Source organism: Sinohyriopsis cumingii, chromosome 8 (assembly GCF_028554795.1).
Source record: "Sinohyriopsis cumingii isolate HCF-2022 chromosome 8, ASM2855479v2, whole genome shotgun sequence".
Classification (NCBI taxonomy): Eukaryota; Metazoa; Mollusca; class Bivalvia; order Unionida; family Unionidae; genus Sinohyriopsis; species Sinohyriopsis cumingii.
The window spans coordinates 64,159,593-64,177,713 of NC_142968.1; the positions used below are offsets into that span (position 1 = coordinate 64,159,593).

At 35.7% G+C, this 18,121-nt stretch overlaps 1 protein-coding gene across 1 annotated transcript in view; it reads right to left on the minus strand.

Moving 5' to 3' along the window:
• Positions 1–2,499: 2,499 nt before the first annotated feature.
• LOC149793687 (uncharacterized) overlaps positions 2,500–18,121 on the minus strand; it is a 38,599-nt gene continuing 22,977 nt past the window's right edge. Inside the window, exons 3-4 of the mRNA XM_089967664.1 lie at positions 8,956–9,186; positions 2,500–6,132 (exon numbers count right to left, since the gene is read on the minus strand). Coding sequence (XP_089823790.1) covers positions 4,732–6,132; positions 8,956–9,102 — 1,548 coding nt within the window. The 5' untranslated portion in view covers positions 9,103–9,186 and the 3' untranslated portion in view covers positions 2,500–4,731. The remainder of the gene's footprint in view (positions 6,133–8,955; positions 9,187–18,121) is intronic.

The following is an 18,121-nucleotide window of genomic DNA, read 5'->3' on the forward strand; positions in this document are numbered from 1 at the left end:
AATCTAAACAGTCTTAGGTTGGCTATCATGTGTATTTGGTGAGGCAATTTATTACAATTGCTCTGGCACTAAAATAACCTATCTGTATCACTCTGCCATAAAACACCAAGCCCAACAAAACAAAACCAAAATGATTCTGCTAATTTCTTAGTTGCACCTTTCCTTGTGTTACAATGCAACTCCCTGATTGTTAGGCATGTTTTGCTGTTTTCACATGAATTTCAAGACATGATACTGCACTGAAGAAAATAAATACTGAAAGTTGTAAAGATACAACACTTAATGTACATCCTACTCAAAATGCAAACATGGAATTATTCAAAACAGAATATATATATTTACACCAACAATATACACTTAAACTTAGAATTATGGAGTGGATTCTGTTTATATGATATCATGCAGCGTTCTAGCTTCTTTCATTTCAGTGTTTTTCGGCAATATCTTGGCATCGAACATTTTCGATCACTAATCCTTCTGATCAGGATTCTGCTGCAAACTTTTGCCACAAAAGTTTTCATACCATCAGTACTATTTCAGTGAATCAAACCAAATCTGACTTCTAATGCTGTGTCAGCCTGATCAGCTAAATTAATGATACAATCAAACTAGTGTATGTATCATCTAAGCTAGCTATATTGGTGTTTTGTAGGCCTGATTAGCTAAATTAATGATACAATCAAACTAGTGTATCACCTAAGCTGGCTATACTGGTGTTTTGTAGGCCTGATTAGCTCATTAAAGATACAAACTAGTGTATGTATCACCTAAGGTGGCTATACCGGTGTTTTGTAGGCCTGATCGGCTACATTAATGATACAATCAAACTAGTGTATGTATCACCTAATCTGGCTATACTGGTGTTTTGTAAGCCTGTTCAGCTACATTAATGATACAATCAAACTAGTGTATGTGTCAACTAAGCTGGCTATATTGGTGTTTTGTAGGCCTGTTCAGCTACATTAATGATACAATCAAACTAGTGTATGTGTCACCTAAGCTGGCTATATTGGTGTTTTGTAGACCTGATCAGCTACATTAATGATACAATCAAACTAATGTATCACTTAAGCTGGCTATATTGGTGTTTTGTAGGCCTGATCAGCTACATTAATGATACAATCAAACTAGTGTATGTATCACATAAGCTGGCTATACTGGTGTTTTTTTAGGCCTGATCAGCTGAATTATGGTAATGATACAATCAAACTAGTGTATGTATCACCTAAGCTGGCTATATTGGTGTTTTGTAGACCTGTTCAGCTACATTAATGATACAAACTAGTGTATGTATCACCTAAGCTGGCTATATTGGTGTTTTGTAGGCCTGATCAGCTACATTAATGATACAATCAAACTAGTGTATCACCTAAGCTGGCTATATTGGTGTTTTGTAGGCCTGATCAGCTAAAATGCTGAGAAAATATGCCATGTATGCATCACCAAATCAGCAAGATCAGAACTAAAATGATGCTCATATTCAAAAAAGCCAATGTTGATATGGTACTATTCAAAAGAAAGCACACCTGGAATGAAGACTTTGATCTATTTATGATACCACATTGAAATATTTGAATGAAATTGTTGTTGTTGGGATTAACGCCATTTTTCAGCACACGATAGGCTATACATGGCGGCCAGTATTAATGGTGGAGGAAGAACCCGAGAATACCCCGGAAAGAACCACCGACCCTCGAGAAGCTACTGGCAAGCTTTCTCACATACCCACATTGGCCGAATCCGAGACTCGAACCTACGCAGACAGAGGTGAGATGGCAGTGATTCGTAACGGAGAGCGCTTTAGACCACTCGGCCACTCGGGGGCCCCCTTGAATGAAATTAAACTTTCAAAAGAGATCCTTACTTACCTATGGAATATATGGTACTAAATGATAACTTCACAACTGGAGAAAAAAAAAATGCTGTGCAAGCAACTTGACACAAATTTGTACCAATAACTGTGTCAGCCACAAGAAACTCATGCAATTTAAAAGAAAGGCATGTAACAACAATACAACAGACTGAAAAGGCATGTTTTGTGTCTAGTAACAAAGTCTGTCATAAGCTGACGATAATGTGATAAATTTAGTACAAGATACAAAGTCATCTGTGAGACAAGAAAAAACAAAGGTATTCTCCAATCATGGGCTAGTTATATAGTGGTTTATTTCTGTCGCAGTACCTTAATGTGATTTACTGGACCCTGAAAATATTTAGCATGTATGTGATAAAAACAAGACAAAATATGTACATATATTGAACCTTTGGATGGTGTGGCTCTTCTGTCAGTGGTCTACACTTAAATCCATTGATGTTGAGGTGATATCTTGGCCAAAGTCAACACAAATGTGTCATAATGTATATACATGTATTTAACAAAACTGTTGATCTTATTGCTTGTGAAATATGACAACCACTTTACAGTTTGTAACTATGCCAACTATTGCACATAATCAATTTACAGATCATTTTGTCAGGAAACAAAATAAAATAAATTACTACAAGGTAAACAATATTTATTTGGCAAGACAAGACAAGGATACAGATATGATACATCTACCATTTAATGGACCCCCTACATTCCAAAACAAAGCTGTTATCCTTCCTAATGAATACAATTATAAACTTGACTAGAAAAATTAAGTGGGTCTGATATTGCACACCAAAGTACTTGATATACTGTTATGTCAGGTTGTAAATGCAAATTTACACATTAAAACTGTGCCAGGAAGGAAGGGGGCTTGGGGCACATCATGTATGCACCTTCTGGTATCTTCATTCATAAAGTATATATCATATATATCTATAGACACACACATACCCAACCTGGAAATCTCTCTGCTCCTGGGACTTGATGGGCCCTTATTATAACTTGTACACTGTTCATAGCTGAACTCTTAAAGTATTGGTTTATAAAGTTAATCTGCACATGCACACACACACATGCACACACACACACACACACACGTCATAACTTGGAAGCCAATGAAACCCCACCCAAGTGAACTCCAGAGGAGTAGTCATTAACATTCAAAATGTCCGACTTGTGACAAGAAGGCTGTGAGTATTATTCCCACCATCTGATCTGCCTTATTAATATGCATGTATTTCACCCACAGCTGAACTCAACTGAGATCTTCATACAATTTCATATGGCAAATCTTAAAAAAATCTGTTCAAAAATAAAGTTTCTAGATTCCTTCAAGCTCAGCCAATTAAATGGAAGACCACCCCAATTAATATGAACATATGTCAGTGATAATCAACTCTTCCACTATCCTGATGATACAAGTTTACATGCCAGGTCTGTTAAAAAATACTAACACTACCTCTAGGTTGTTCACAAACTAAGTCAGTCAGATTCAAGATCACATCATTCAAATGCATAAATCTCACTCATGATCCAAATCATCTGAGGCATTGACAATATACATCTCCATACCTACTGGGACTGAGGAAACAATAGCTTATAAAAATAAAAGTTTCTATAAATGTACAAACATGCAAACAAAATAACTAAAATTATAAACTTTATACACATTAAACTATGATAAACATGGCAACTTGTTACCTGGAAACAAATTTCTAATTTTACAATCACATCTGCTTGAGGCTACTAGGTCTTGACAGTCTTATTGTTTTTACTAGACAATTTAAGCAATTTATTTACATCAGCCAACCCCACAGACACAAGATTAAAAGTCTAAACATTTCTGACCAATTATTATAAATACTCTGAACCCCAATACAAGAAATCAGACAGAAATGTCATGACAATCTGAGATTCTCAAAGACAAAAAGAAAACATTTGACAATCTTCCTAAACAAATTTAACAAACGTTTCATGAAAATCCATGAACACATTTGTGTCCAGTTCAGACTGCACCATAAATTTTATCTCACTTTACCGTCCTTAAGTTTCCTTCTGACTCGAGACATCTTCCTAATACACTATACAATTAGCAGAATTTTAGAAATACTGTGGGAAAAATGGAATGAAAAACATCAGGCAAAATATTTCAACATGTCAAATGTTTTGTTCTTATCGTCATGAAAAATCCCAACTTTTTCTGAATTTCACCAAAACTTTCCTTGGAGTACTTTGGAGAGACAGACATATTAAAAAAACATTTGGTGAAATATTTAACTTACTGAATATACTATGCAATTATTGGAATGTTAGGATTACTTTGTAGAGACAGAATGAAAAACATCAGGTGAAATATTGTAACATACTAATATCCTATGCAATTAGTAGAATGTTAGGAATATTGTGAAGAGACAGACGGAGTGAAAAAAAGTAGGTTAAATATTGAACTCAGTAATATATTATGCTATTAGCCGAATTTTAGGACTAGACAGAATAAAATCCATTACGTGAAAGCTTTTAACAAGTCTGATGTTTTGTTCATTGTTTTTATTCTCATGAAAGAACTTCACGACAACTTTCCTCCGAGGAAGGCAAATGACCTGCATTCTCTATTAAATATATTTATAATCATGCACACCCGGTTCTTTCCTGGGAAAAGTTTCAGTGCTACATGTATGTATTGCTCCATGGTGACTAGAAATGGGATTCCTCTGACAGGAACTGCTTTGGACATGACTGACAGAGGAAACAGGGTGACTGTGAGGGAAATGGTACAATGATGCAACAGATATATCTCTGCCCTATATTTCATTCATCTGTACCTGTTCAGGAATTTCTGCCCACAGATGGAACTACTTGATTCACAAGATTTGGAGAGTGTTCTTGAGTTTAGTTGTGACAGCTCCACCGTCAGAAGCTTGAGCTGAGTGTAACATTCTACGCAATATCCTAATAGATGTGTGAAGTCTCATATGCATGCGGAGACTAAAGGCAAACAAAAATGATTGATTACATCTTCTACACACATACTGAGGCATGCCAGTATGTGAAATTTGATGTACTTTCAATTGATATATATGATAAAATGCTTTGTCACACATAAGGCATTTGAACCTAGGCTCTGAATGATAAACAGCATGAATTTGCAACTGATGGTGATTGGGAAAGGATTTGGGACATGACAAACACTGTAATCGACCAAAGCAGTTCTGGTAAGTCTTGGATGAAACTCTCAATATCTGTGGTGAACTAAGGTGGTCTTTCTTTGCACCATGTCGCAGCCTTTTTTCACAAACTTTGCATTCATATATACTCTTTTCAGCAGAAGATTCGCTGTCAAATGTGCCCCTGCATGTGTTAGAATACCTAGCAGTACTTGTGTCTTCAGTTTTGTGCATCTTCATGTGAAGTTTAAGAGCAAAGCTGTGCTGAAACCCTTTGTCACAAACATCACACTTGTACAGGAATGGAGTGTTGTGTGATTTAACATGACGACGCAGGGTGCCATTGTCTGCCAAAATATGTCCACAAATTCCACCTTTGTAAGAGATCAGGCCACTATGTGACCTGGTATGGGCTGAGAGGTAGACATCTCTGGTTTCGGTGCAACCACAAACAACACGATGATAGGGACACATCTCCATTGATGCTGCATTCGTTTCTTTCAGATCAGTAACCACACCCTTGGTAGCTTTGCTTAAAACTAAACTTTTGCTTTTTTCCACATCTGATAAAACAGAAGGATTATCCTTATTCACCACTGTGCCTTCCACATCTAGCTTCTGTTTATTATTTAAAGAATTAACAGAATCAGTCAAAGATTCATTGTTTTCAATCTTCAAATCTTCATATTTCCGCTTGTTTCTTTGATGTGATGGTGGCTCAGATAGGCTTTGCTCCATGTATGAGGGTGATAATTTTGTTTTCCCAGCTGTGAACCCTGTCTTAAGAGATATCAAAATCTCTGCATGCAAGAGGTCTTCCATAGAATGCTGCCAGAGATGTGATTTGCCCTCACAGATTATGTTCCTGATATCAAAAGCAACACTGTTGTCTTCGCCACTGGAATAATATTGACTGGCTTGAGAAATGAGGGATAGTGTGTGAGCAAGGGAGTTCTTATTGCTGGAGGTAATGGAGCAATTCACACTCAGTTCTGGAGAACAGTTTTCAATGTAAACAGCTGAACTTGAATCTCCCTCATTTGTCTTGCCAAGCATTTCTCCATCCTCTATTGCTGTCTCCTCAACAACTGCAGGACTCTAAAAAAGAAAACATTGGTTTCTAACTTCTGTTTAAATGCAGATTTTAGGGGAAAACCAGTATTCTATAGAATCATATAATTTGTCACGTAAAAGACACTTAATCCATTATCCTATCCTTAATCTGTCAACTCTGTCCCAATTCTAAGATGAACAAGAGACCCTTGAAAGGGATGTTGCTTATCAGCTGAAAAGAATTTCCAAGAATTTGAAGATAAGACCATTTCTTTTATTTAACTACTGAGTGCTGAAACCATATCTGATATTCTTCTGTGACAGCAAGATTTTTTAAATAAAACCAATTTCGTTTCAATAAGACAGCATTAGATGTCTTCATGTGGAAACACATTTTGACGTAACTTTCCAGTTGGAGGAGTAGCAATAACAAGATTTTCATCATGTCTGCAATGGTGAGCAGACTGGATAACAGACTGGCATCATGAACATTTAGTACTAAATGGACATCACAAGAAGAATTTTGGTAAAAGAACAATGTCAATATGAAACTTCATTCTGAACGTGTAAAAAAAAACTTCATGTTGGCCATTTTGGCAAGAATAATAAATATCTGACACAACGTACGATGCCTAGACATCACTCATTATTTAGTAATAATGTTGATTTGACCATCTATTCAGCAGTTTAAGATGGCTGCTGTGGTGGGCATATTGTATGTGCAAGCAGCACCATTTTCATTTAGGACCTACTATATACATCATAAGTCATAAGAAGTTTTCAGGTGAAAACCTCATCTCAATATTACTTTCCATTCAGGCATAATGGTAACAAAAATGTCAAGATGACCAATGTGATGACTATACTGGACATCAGGTTGTCAGTTTTCATTTTGGACCAATATACAGCATAAGAAATCATTTAGTGCAAATACCAGGCAGATACGACTATCCATTCAGGAGAAGCAGAGATATTTCTTCAAGATGGCCAATGTACTGGCCATCAGATTGGCATCATTTTTAAGAACACAACTAGACGTGTGTGTGTGTGTGTGTGTGTGTGTGTGTATATATACATATATATATCCCCCCCTCTCTCTCTCTCTCTATATATATATACATATATATAAAACACATACATACACAAAGAGCTAATCCTGCATATCCAATATTACATAATGAACATATTTACTGTTTTAACCCACTGCTTTTAGATAACTGACCTCCATATAAAACCATGCCATAAGCCTTTCATTAAGGTACATGGACGAGAACTGTGTTGTGATGTGATTTGGATTTTTAACAATTTTTCAGTCATATCGCTATGATGTCTGCAATGTGGCAGTTTATTGTGATGTCTAGCACTGGGGCATCATGCCACAGACATGTAGCATCATGTCCCACCCAGTCATATTATTCTGACACCAGGCCAACCAGTCCTAACACTAACCTCTTAATGCTGAGCACAGAGCAAGGCAGCTGTTAGTACCATTTTTGTAAGTCTTTGGTTTGACTCAGTCGGGGATCAAACCCATGACCTCCCGCATCTGAGGTGGATGCTCTAACCACTAGACCACTGGAGCGGTTGGACAAGAACTAAAGTTTTTTTTTAATGCAAAAACCCAAATGCAACCAGTGCCAATGACCTCGGACATTCAGAATTGCAGCTTATAGGTTTCATCCTTATTCTAACTACAAGCCCTCCATCTTCACTAGCCAAGGTTCCGATATGTTAACCCTATCTACACCTGGGCTGATTGAGCAGATAATTTAGTGCTTTGTCCTAGTGACATCTAATGGATTTTATGAGTTGCCTCCCCTAGTATTTAATGTTAACTCACTAATAGCATATAAAAGTGGTACATTGTATATCGGCCAAAAATGGTGGAGGCAATTGACTTCAAAAGTATACTTTTTAAGTTTAACACAGAAAGCACAACTGCATAGCAGAGAAGCCATTACAGGTGTATTTGAGTGAAAGGTATTTGTACAAACATGAGACAAGTACTGGGAAATTGCTTATTTATGAGTCTATTCAAGTTGTGTGCTCCTCTTGTCTCAAATCAGAACAAATTAATTTTGATTGGATGTAGTGTCTTGTTGCCGCATGTCATGAAAATCACAGACCTGAAGCATGGAAATATCTGCTTGATCTGCCAAAATGTAGATAGTTAATATATCGGAACCTCGGCTAGCGAAGATGCAAGCCTTCCACAACATTCGGTCAAAGTCTGTGAAGGAGGACTCAAGTTTTTTTGCAGAAACCACTTTTTCTCCAAGTCAAAATGAACTTGCCTTTGGACCAAAAGTTCAAAAGACTTCTTCCCTGCACCAAATGCAAATCTAACCCTAGGTCAGTGATGTAAAACTAATGCTGTTGTTCAGAAATAAATGTTTTGATCCTGGAATTTATAGAATTCTTCCTTACCCCAACTACATGTTGCTTACAAAGTTTGGTAATTGTTAATGATGGGATAATTTCAGTTCAATGGAAACAAAATAGGAAATGGGTGGCTGACTGGTTGGACATCGTAACAATGATATGTTCTACCTAAAAGCATTTATATCAAAAAGGGAGCTGACCAAGTAGGATATACAAACAAGGTAATCAGCCGACGTTTATAAAAAAAATTGAAGTTTAGCATGTACCCAACTCAATATTTTAACCTGCCATAAAATGTTAGCAAAGTCAAAGTCAATGACTGTTAGTGGTCATGGAAATGGAGTCAGCTTACTCTGAAACAAGCACTTATTGCAGTGCTTCTACTGATAGTTGAAGATAACAGATTGAGGCATGCCTGATACATGGTCAATGCAGTGAGACAAGACAGCAAGCAGGAGTATGGATGATGGTGGACAGACATAATACCTGAGTATTTCTTCTAGATATCCCCAATACTTGTTCTTCTAGAAATTCAATTTCCCATTGCAGCATGGATTTGGAATCCTGGCTTGCTGTGGTGACATGTGAGACTGAGGACTGGACATGGGTACTGGCCTGTGTTAATACCATCATATCTTGGTGTAGAAGCAGAAAGTGCTGGATGAGCTCGAAATTTTGTCAGGAAACACTTTTCACACCAATGGCACTAGTACATATCTGAAAGAGATGCATCCAATTTTCATGCCTTAGAAAATCCAGCCTAATAAAATTCAAATACATTAACACAATGGGAACAACACAAATAAAAAAAAGCATCATTTCTAAATCAGCTTACACTATCCTCATCTTAAATAAAATGCAATACCAATTCAATACAACTTGTATCATATACACAAGGCACCAAAAACAAGTCCATAAGGCAGAGAAATCTGACATCACTGTGTCATATTAGGGCAATCAAGACTATTACAATTCTTCTTGAACATTCTGTATTTTTGGATTTGTGGTAAGTCATGTAGGATTATTTGAGATTTAATTCACAATCCTGTAAGTATCTCTTGAATTGTGTCTTTGTACTGTAGAAAAATAATTGCTTCTTAATTTACTCAGATTGTTGGTTTCACTTCTTTTGCTACATATGCCATTTAATATCTTATTTTCATATTTTAAGACCTAGAGTTTTTATCAGCTCCTAACAGCAAACAACCCCAAAAATCACAGAAAATACTCCAAAACTTTGTGTTCCCAAATAACCAACTTGGTTATTACACCAACCCACCCTTCCCATTCTATCAAATAATATTTGATCTTACCAATTGAAAATTAACAAATTAAAATCAGTAGCTCCTATCATGGCTACAAGTTCCTGAATACAAATAGTCAAAAAGATAGATGTTTTCTTTATCCTGACACTTTGAAAAATCTAGTCATGTTTGGAGCTGTCACTGCAACTGATGTTCTCCCCAAGGCCTTTTACAATAGTGGTACCACTATGCTCTCATTGGATCTACCAGTGTGTTAGAAGAACCTTCTGCTAAAATGAGATTTTGTAGCCAACACAATATAACCAACCAAACTAGTTATTCAATAAAGACTCAATTCTGAATACAAAATTGCAACCATGTTAAAAAAATTGTTAACAAAACGAAAACTCTCAAAATGGCAATTTAATCATCTTTTCAGATTTCCTATTCACAATGTAAACCATACAAACTCATACGATTTGAAAGTATTAATATTCCTGATCCTAAAGATTATCTCCTCACAACATCTGGAATAAAATATTCTGTACTGTCAGCTCTCTAGTCACATTGCTATTATGAATAATTAAAGGGACGATAAAGCATGTCATAAAATCTGGAATTCTATACTGTCAGCTGTATAGTCACACTGGTATAGTTTCTTTTTTTTAATTATTCATGTTTGAATGCAAAATTCAATATATTGACTTTAAAAAATATATAAATTTATAAGTTTCATATACTTTTCAAAGTATGTGGAATGGAAACTCCACAATAATCTTTGTAACATCCAACCCATCACTGAGGTGTGGCATCCCTCATACAAAACAAATTACAGGTATAAGGTGATATCATACTCACCATAAATATGACATATGTACAAGAATGCATATCATGAAAGTGTCCACTGACAATAGGCAACATTCTTGTCGAGTGTAATGACTTACACTCCAAGACAAAATACGTTTATGTATGTGAATTCAGTTTACGAATGTCATCATCATGTTCCACACAAGAAAATATTTGACCTTTTGAGAGGACATCAGTATGCATAACAAATTGTACCTATATTTTAAAGCTTTTGCTATGCTGTTTATTTTATATAAATCAATTTTACACAATTTTATCTTTACATTGTATATTTTGTCTTGTAGTAATTCATGCTTACATTTATGTGGAAGGGTTTATCCTCCTAAAGTATATGGCAGATGAATTTGTTTTTACATTTGCAGGACTTTACTTTTAACTGCCACCATACTGTCATTATTGTGTTGGTGTACTATTATGCACATACATACAGACACATCTATCCATACACACACACACACACATATACACATGTACTGGTCTATGAGGTTGATAGGGCCTTGAATTTCTGCTCTTCTATTAATCATATCAACCATGTAGTCCAGTCCATGTCCCACAAGCAGTGCAGTCCATGTCCCACAAGAATTCCAGTCCATGTCCCACAAGAATTCCAGTCCATGTCCCACAAGCAGTGCAGTCCATGTCCCTCAAGAATTCCAGTCCATGTCCCACAAGCAGTGCAGTCCATGTCCCATAAGAATTCCAGTCCATGTCCCACAAGCAGTCCAGGCCCAATCATAATGCCATATTGATACACATCTACTGCTTAAGTAGCACATTTAATGTAATCTGTACACCAGTCACTCTGTACATGTTTGTCAGATATAAATAGAAGCAAAGAAGCAAGAATTAAAGCAAGGGGTGGGGGAGAGGAATGGAATTCTTCTGGATGCCAGTCCCTCTATACACGTTTGTCATATATAAATAGAAGCATGACTTCAGGCAATGGGGGGAGTGGAATCCTTCTGGAGCTGTATCTTGACTTTGAAACTTGGCCAAGCATGTCTTCAGTCTGCCAAGAAAGATCCATCACCATTATATAAACATTTTACTTCATCCTCAGCCATTAACGATTTTTCCAGAAAAATAATTCTGATAAATCACTGGCTTGGAACATCAGAAACAATTTATCATTGCTGTTGATGGACATTCATTTAGCATTTACACTCTTGCTTGGTTTGGAGGTAAGCATGGCTACTTCACATATATAAGAACCAAGTTCAAATCCCACAATGTATATAAAATTGTATCTTACATTGTTTGTGTTCTATTTTACCATTAGGAAGGAGAATGTTAGTACCGATATTATCTGTGTAAACAGAATATAAACTTTAAACCACTTACATTACTAAGTGGGAAATCTACTTCAATCTCAAATATATATATCTTGCTAATATCTCAGATCATCAAACAAAAAATAAAATTTACTTTGAAACAACTGAATAATGCATAAATACAAGTATATGGATATATTTCATCTCTCATGTGAAAAATTCAAATATTTGCCTTTTTTGTGGCTATGGCATGTGTAAAACTATCAAGTTCATTACCCACTTGAACAAATAAATCTGTTAATCACTCATTTCAAGCAAATATCATCTATGTAATATTACTGTAACTTTATTATATGCCATGGCAATACCTCAGTACAACTTTAGAAGACCACACCACTACTGCTGATAAAAGAACGTACCCAGATTACCGGTATATGACCTTACAATCATGCAAATAATTTCATCTCATAAAAGTGCTTGGATTATCGAGGTTCCAATACAGTCAAAAGACAAACAAAATCCTTGGATTATCAAGGTTCCAATACAGTCAAAAGACAAACAAAGTGCTTGGATTATCGAGATTCCAATACAGTCAAAAGACAAACAAGTAAGCTGAACATTACTTTAAATGGTCTTAAGAAACATGAAAAATCAAAGCCATGCAAGAAAAAAAAGAGTATAGAAGTAGGTGTAATGAGATTTTTTCAAAATTGTACGAGTGTAAATTGTAATCTGGGACCAGCTACATATTCTGAAGTGCTGTATTCAAAGCTATATGATAACATGACCATTGCTTCACAAGAAGCAGTGAAAACAAGATTTTCAAGATGGCCACTATTTTCATCACCCTTTTATTTAGGATCAACTAAATATTAGTTTCTAAGTGAACTGGATATGTCTACATGACCATCAGTTCACCAGAAATAACCAAGATTTTCAATATGGTACCATGATGTAGTTCTCATTAATAAGAAAAACATTACTGGGTACTGAAAACCCCATATAAACATATGGCCATGAAACTAAATGTCTGATTACTACCATTCAGGATTAAGTGGAAATTAATTATAATTCTTTCAATGAAAACCTCATTTTGATCCATTCTTACATCGAGGCACATCATTAACAAGATTTTCAAGTCAATGGCCATAGTGGATGTCACATTGGCATAATTTTCATGCAGGATGAACTAAATATCCTATACCAGTGAACACACAAAACTGACCGTCTATGCAGGAGTAGCTACAACAATATTTTCCTGATGGCTACTGTGATGACCACTAATATTTTCCTATAAGATAAACTACATCTTTGAGATGAATATATGCAATGCTTCATGGCAATTCTTCAAATAGTTTCTTCAAAGTAGTGAGACCAGTCTTATACTAATGTATGGACACAAACAACTGGACATGAGCTTCAACTCATATGGTCAGTACAACTCAAAAATCAGCAATGTCCTCTGGATTTCTCACTGCTCACAGGAACTAGGCTTGGAATAATAATCTGGGAATATGTTCACAGTCCCACTCTTAAAGCATATCCATTTACATGGCATTACAAGGGAAGTTAATGTGCAGTCAGTATTGATCCCTGAGGTTGTCAATACCACCACTGAGGACCCCAGCCCTAAAGTCAGATCATGGACACCACTAAGATCCCAACTCATGAAAATTGTGTGTGTGTGCAGTGGTTAAGGCCTTAAGTTTATTTGCATGAATACAGGTTCGACTCCCACATCTTACAAGCTTGTATCCTAATAAATCTGTGATTTTGATACAATCTTATATATGACAATCTTACATAGCAAGTCCAACCAAAATCTTGTTGGAAATATGGTCTGAAATGTTCAAAATCAAACGCAAGACCCTCGCACAAGGAACCATGCAACTGATCAATTGCATGGGGGTGATGGGGGTCAATTTTTTTTTTTTATATCATAATGCCATTATTTGGAAAGGTGCCAGAATTAGAGGGGGGGGGGGCAAAATTTCTTGCCACACCACCTGATGATAGAAGCTTACAAACTAAATTCAATCAAAATCAGAATCACGGCCTCTTGAGTGTTCGCATATTCAGCTAATTTGATGCATACTCACAGCACTAATACGACAGTTTCCAACCATAAGAACCGATTTTCTCAATCAGGTTTCGAAATTTCAAGTTCGTAATTTTGCCGCCATTTTTGTCAGCGTCAATCACCGTCGAGGCAAAGTCAGCAATAAATAAACATTCCAAACTTTGCCATTTTTTTTTTTTTGTGTCTTTGTTTTGTTTTTTTTGTTTTTTTTTGGGGGGGGGGCTCACTTGTGCTATTGGATTCGTGTAAGTTTGCCGTTTCTTTGGATTAGTAAAATTTTGTGCTCATAGTAAATTCCCGGAAATGAACTTGATGTTGCTGACCAAGTATTTTTTCGTTTGTTGATCCAGCCCTAATTGAAAACCAAAAAAAAACAACAAAGATGTGTTTAATGCAACGTACCCTCAATAATCAATTCATCAATTTATCATATCTTACCTGATTGTCACTACGGGGTCTAAAACACTGTCTTTTGTGCGTTTCAAACGAGTGTTTCTTTGTTAACAAGGCACGCCATATTGGCATGGACGAATCTATTGTTTCACACAAAGGGTGTGATGTAGTTCGCCGTCTTCGAGAACTTTTAATTCATAAAATTTACGTCACTGTGCGAGTTACAACATTTCATTATGTATATATTTTCTTTTTAAAATATTAAAGGTACACATGTCAAATACTGTATACCGACCCGGGGGAGGGGGTCAATATTAATAGGAACTGCTCTAATAACCGGAAGAGGACGGCGAGCAGTCTGTCAAGTTTTCCCACATTTGCACTGACACAGAGACCGACGTTTGGTTTGAAACGCGAAGATAATGTTAGAAATTACAGAATGAGGAATTAATTGACAAAGCTTTGAGCATTTTCTTTATATATCAATGATGCTTTTTGTTTTTAAAATCATGGGGGGGGGGGCTATCAACTAACGGGAGGGTTACGAGGACTTTTGAGGACTATTACTGGCAATGTAGCGCTGTAGTTTACAACACACGTACTGATGTAATTATTATTACTATTATTGTCATTATTATTGAATGAGTAAGCTTTGATTATTTGTACGAGCTATGCTTAAGGTATTCTGACAAGTGCATGTTCAACAAATAATATATAAATTGTAAGGGATTATTGGGGTCTCACTTTAGCATATTAATTATTGCTAACCCAATAACCCTGAATATATCAGGTCAGGAGCAGACTAAAATTAGCATAATTCAAAATTTCCCAAATTTGGCTATCAGATGTTTTTTCCTTGGCAGTGGAAAATTCGTACATATCCAAAATATGAACATGTTTATAATACCCTGAACTAAATAAATGCTGCGATATTCCTATATTTTTTTATATAAAGGAGTTCAGTACATACATATCTCCTCATTCTATTATGATGCACAAAGATAAACCATCCCCAGTTGTACATTCAAATTCACCTCATTTTGATTTACTCTGAAATAAAAGCATAAGCCAGCAGAATGAAAGAATATGAATCTGTTCAACTATTCCATTTTACAATTTCGTGCACCCTTGTATAAGAAAACAATAGACCATTAAAAGCCTGGAAAAACACTTGCCAATACATCCCTTACTTGGCACATATCAAACGTTTTACAATATTCCTACAATATTGGAACCTTCTGCACTATTATTATCCATTCAAGTTCAAACTCTTACTTTGTTATGAACATCATTGATGCTCAGTTCCACCTCTTGGAACAGCATGATAAAAGTTTTACAAAAATATAAAATCATTCACAAATTGTTGAACTGAAAAAAATTTGCATGCAATCTAATAATCCATTCTCTTTCATTTGCTTACTTTGTGAATGATCATTTATTTCAAAATTTTCAACAGTTCACACCATTACAATTTCAATTCTTCTGCTTCATTCCAACTGTCCCATTTTGTATTAATTATCAAACTAGCCATCTTTCTTAAAAATGCATAAATGATAGCAAAAGTCATCCTGGCACAAATAAACTTACAGATGATGAATGCTTATTCAGAAACCGGTAACCTGTAGCACAACAGCTCTCCCAAAACCTTCCTTTCTTTCCTACAGAGTTTTTGTTGTACCTGTAGTTGTTGTTGGGTCTGATGCCATTTTTCAGCACATGATAGGCTATACATGGTGGCCAGTATTAATGGTGGAGGAAAACCCCCGTAAAGAACCACTGACCCATGACAAGCTACTGGCAGGCTTTCTCACATACCCACATTGGCCAAATCTGAGACTCGAAACCACGTAGACAGAGGCGAGATGGCAGTGATCTGTAACAGAGAGCGTTTCAGACCACTTGGTGCACCTTTTCCTACAGAGAAGTTACTGTCTACAAGGCGATGACAGTAAACAATGTACTCATAAATAAGTCAAGAGCATTTGATGTATTATATGAACATTTTGTTAAATCCTTACAATACTGAAAAAAGCCAATTTAAGTAACAATAATTTGGTAGATTGCATAAACAAATAATCTTTAACAATTAAACAAAAATCTCAAGTCTTTATTGTACCAGATCATGATTCATAAGCTATGCTGACTTTATTACCCTCACAGGATATACTTGCATGTACAGTGTAGGCTCTGATTCTTACATGTGTTGATGATTTAAGTAATGGTAAGGTTCCAAATATTTACACAAATACATTTTGGATAATACACCATTCGATTACTCAAAACACCTGCTAAAATCAGAATGAGGCCAGATATGCACAGTTTGGGGTAATTGCTTTCCATACTCAAAATTTCATGCAAAGCACAAATGCAAGTACAAATTATGCTGCAATGATAGACCTGTTGTGAAAACTGGGTCTGATGTCAATTTTCAAAAAACTGTTTACAATGATTGCTACTTATAAAAGACTGGTCACCAATTTAATCAGCATGAAACCAACTTAATGTTATCTTTTATTTGCCTAACAATTGAAGGTGCTAAAATAAACATTCAAAAGATGATTTGTTTCTTTAAAGTCCTCACATCAGAGAAGCATTAACTGTTAACTAGTCACAATGGCATCAACTTCAGGGCAATGAAAGGGCAGATAAAGCAGCTACAATCTTCCCTGGATATTGTGCATATTTAAATGGATGATTCAATATTTTGACTTGAAATATTCTACAAACTGTCATCATTCATATACCTGTCAAAGTTTGTGGAATGAAATTTCCACACCAAGCTTTGTAACATCAAACCCATCACTGGGCATGGCATCCCTCATACTGAACAGTTTACAGAGATGAGGTGACACCATACTTATCATAAATGCATATAACACATTTTTTTACACGAGTGTATACCATGCCAGTGTAAACTAACAGTGAACCACATTAATTTTGAGTGTATTGACTAACATCCTCAATAACAAAATATGATGTACCACATGAGAAATCTTGGGTATGTGTTATGGAATATTATCAACAAATTTTAACCCTCTATTTAAAGCTATTTTTTGTTACTTTTTACATCTATTTTACCGAATTTTAACACCTTTACCTTTTTAGCTTTCATCTTATAGTAATTCATGTTAACATTTATTTGGAAGAGTTTATCCAACCAAAGTAAACCATGGATAAATTTCTTCATTTTCACATTTGAATGTTACTTTTAACTGCCAGCATATAGCAATTATTGTGCTGAGGTGTTTTAAACATACATACATGTATATATACATGCACACACACACATACATACATACATACATACATACATAGTGGAACTGAACCATCAGGATACAGGGCTTTCAATCTCAAGTTTACATGACTCAGGCGATATAATCCAGTGCATGTCTCTCAAGTAGTCCAGGCTCAAAGATACTGCAAGCTTTATAAATATGGACCATGTTTAATTTAATCTAGACCCTATTTTGATTTATAATTATTTTCCAGATATAAACAGCAGCATGTCTTTAAGCATTGGTGGGGGTGGGGTGGGATTCTTCTGGAACTCTCCCTCAATTCTGGAACTTGAACAGGTACTGACACCACAACATCACTGAGGTGTGGTATCCCTTGCACAGAACAATTTACATACATACATACATACATACATACATACATACATGCATACATGCATGCATACATACATACATACATACATACAAATTATGCTGCAATGATAGACCTGTTGTGACATATTTTGTCATTGAGGTTAATACACTCAACATTAATGTGGTTCACTGTTAGTTTCACTGGCA